Source organism: Drosophila bipectinata, chromosome XR (assembly GCF_030179905.1).
Source record: "Drosophila bipectinata strain 14024-0381.07 chromosome XR, DbipHiC1v2, whole genome shotgun sequence".
Lineage (NCBI taxonomy): Eukaryota > Metazoa > Arthropoda > Insecta > Diptera > Drosophilidae > Drosophila > Drosophila bipectinata.
Window position 1 is genome coordinate 10,358,199 of NC_091735.1, and position 2,763 is coordinate 10,360,961.

The following is a 2,763-nucleotide window of genomic DNA, read 5'->3' on the forward strand; positions in this document are numbered from 1 at the left end:
TAGTGTCGGCATAATTGTAACAAACGGTCAGAATATGCATACCCCTCGCGCCTCCACTTGAGAGTGCATAACAACGTATATTATTATATTCCTTTATACATAAGTACATAGCCGTCTCTCTGCCGCCGCCTGCGAGCATCGCAGCTACGAGACTTAGCCTTACTTAGACTTAAAAAATATTGTAAAAGAAGAGAGACATTTTGATCGGTGGAGCGGCACCTCAGCTGCTCCTTCTAAATAAAAACCTGACAAAATTCAAACCCTGGAGTTATCCTATGACAATTGTCTCAAACGCCCGCCAACTCGTAGTAGGTCATCCGAACCAAAAAACGGTGAAAGCTTTGATAACTATGACCTGTTTCGCAGTGGTTGATTCGTCTGGAGAAGCATTCGGTCTTCTCCAGAGCACTCCTGTGCGATTCTCAGGCACTAGTCGTGCTGCTTTGATCTCCTCAAAAGACAGTGTGTTTTATTCCGCTCGGTTTTGTGTCTTCTTCAGTCGTCGGATAAAGCGTAGAACATAGCCCAGGCTATGTACCAGCTTCCACCAGGATGAGATGCGTTGAATAAGGTCGTCAAATGCTGATAATAAATTGTCCATCTTCTTGGGAGTGATGGTCTGAAAAATTGAAACAAGTTTTAGAGTTTTGTACCTTTGCCGTGCACTCGTCATCGTTGTGTAGCCATGGTGGCCCGTTCCACCACAGGTGAAATTCTAGTAGTTTGGAAGTCGTCATTCTCCTTGATGCGCAGTTGGCGGGGTTCTCCTTTGAGCTTACGTGATGCCAGGTATGTTGTGGCAATGTTTCCAGAATTTCGAAAGTGCGATTTGCGACGAAGATTTTCATCTTCGATAGTGGATATGATAGCCAGGATAAAACAATAGTTGAATTGCACCATGAATTTGTGCCTGAATTTCCTTGTGTCGTGGTCCTTTCTTGAGTGATCGTATCAGGCGACTTAACAGCAGCGCTCCACACAGCTCCAGTGGAGGTAAAGATTGTTGTTTCAGTGGTGCTACCCTGGTTTAGGCAGCCACCAACGAAACCGAATATGTTTCGTCCTTGTTTCGACACCGGCAGTAAACAGCAGCAGCATATGCCTTGGTCGATGCATCGGAGAAGGCGTGTAGTTCAATCGAGTCCTCCTTGCTAAGGACAAATAGTGGTATTTGCAACTTTCGTAGCGTTTCGAGATCTGCTCTGCACTTGAACCAAGGCTCGGCAATGTTTGGTGGAAGCTCCCAATCGAGATCCAATAGCCATAGCCTTTGGAACATGATTTTGAATTGTACCACAATTGGCGATAGTAGGCCAAGAGGATCAATGATACGTACAACATCTGAGAGGATTTGCCTTTTAGTGCAGTTCGGATTTGATGTCAAGCCGGTTTGGTACATCAGCGTGTCGTCGGTTGATTTCCAGTAAATTCCAAGAACCTTTATTGAACCTTGTACTCGTTCGTTTCCGGTGCTGATAGCGTCTCTGGATTTGGGTTTACATATTCGTGATGATTTGGATACCCACTTGTCGAGGTCCAATTTGGCGTGTGACATCAGTTGTAATAGCTCATACTTATTTGCTAGTAGCCCATCTTGGTGGTTCGCTCCAGTGAGTACATCGTCGACGTAACAGTACTCTAGAAGAATTCTCGATGCAGTTGGATATTCGTCTTACACAGGATAGCCTTACACCCAGATTAGGCGCACAAGCTGTTCCATAAGTTACAGTGCGTAGCTGGTAGTGCTTCAAAGGCGCGGTTGGATGCTCTCTCCATAGGATTCTTCGGTAGTTTTGGTGATCGGTGCTTACCCAAACTTGGCGACACATTTTGACAATGTCTGCGGAGAAGACGTATCTATACATTCTTAAGCGGAGGCAAACGTGTCCAACGTGTAGTGTGTCATTCAGAGCCACTCTATTTCCGTCCTTGAATGACCCGTCGAATACGACCCTAAGTTTTCATCCAACTATAGAGTGATGGGGCAGATAGAAGATGATACCTGAATCGTTGCTCAATGCCTTAACTTCGTTCACATGACTAAGACTTAGATATTCCTGCATGAATTTTACGTACTTCTCTCGTATATCCGGATTGCGCTGTAGCCGTTTTTCTACAGCCATGAAGCGAGATTGTGCTCCTTGGAGTGTGTCTGCAAACTTCGGATTTGCCGTCTTGAATGGTAACTCGACGATATACTTTCCATCGTTGTCCTTTTTGTGCGTCTCGAGGAAATGTTTCTCGACCGTATCTTCGTGTGAATCCTTGTGAGCGTAGCTGCCGACTTCTTCTTTCTCCCAAAATCGTTGCATTGTACTGTCAATGTTGCATGTGCAGAATAGCGTTGTAGTTGTTGGAGACTGATTAACTCCAACCGATGTGATGACCCATCCAAATATCGTGGATATGGTAATAAGATTGCCCATGTTGTCGTGCATCTTTTGGCCCGTTTGCGTGGTCCAAACGTAGTCGCTCGTCAATAGAATGTCTATCGCAGCCACCGATGAGAAGTCGGTATCCACCATCAGGAACCCATCGAACACTTTGAGTGATGATGGTTCGATGTTGTTTCTCTGCCAAGACGATGTGATCTTACTGAGAACGTGTGCACTAATCTTCAGTGAGCTGTCTGTGAGTCGTGATTTGAGATTCAGCTGTGTGATCCCTCTGGGTGCCTCAGCCTGGATGGAAGAAATTCCCGATACCAGTATCCGAGATGATAAACATGCAAGTCCAAGTGTGCTAATGCAACGTTCCGAAATG

At 45.4% G+C, this 2,763-nt stretch overlaps 1 protein-coding gene across 1 annotated transcript; it reads right to left on the minus strand.

Moving 5' to 3' along the window:
- Positions 1 to 358: 358 nt before the first annotated feature.
- On the minus strand, positions 359 to 1,247 carry LOC122322013 (uncharacterized). The gene is made up of 2 exons (XM_043213187.2): positions 654 to 1,247; positions 359 to 619 (listed from the first exon to the last, which is right to left on the minus strand). Exons 1-2 carry the CDS (start codon positions 846 to 848, stop codon positions 470 to 472), a joined length of 345 nt encoding a protein of 114 aa, XP_043069122.1. The 5' UTR covers positions 849 to 1,247; the 3' UTR covers positions 359 to 469.
- Positions 1,248 to 2,763: the final 1,516 nt, after the last annotated feature.

Excerpts from the sequence above, each read along its gene's own strand:
- LOC122322013 (XM_043213187.2), bottom strand. The coding sequence starts at position 848 with ATGAAAATCTTCGTCGCAAATCGCACTTTCGAAATTCTGGAAACATTG. Across the intron at positions 620-653 it reads ATGACGAGTGCACGGCAAAG|ACCATCACTCCCAAGAAGAT; the intron begins GTACAAAACTCT and ends TCAATTTTTCAG.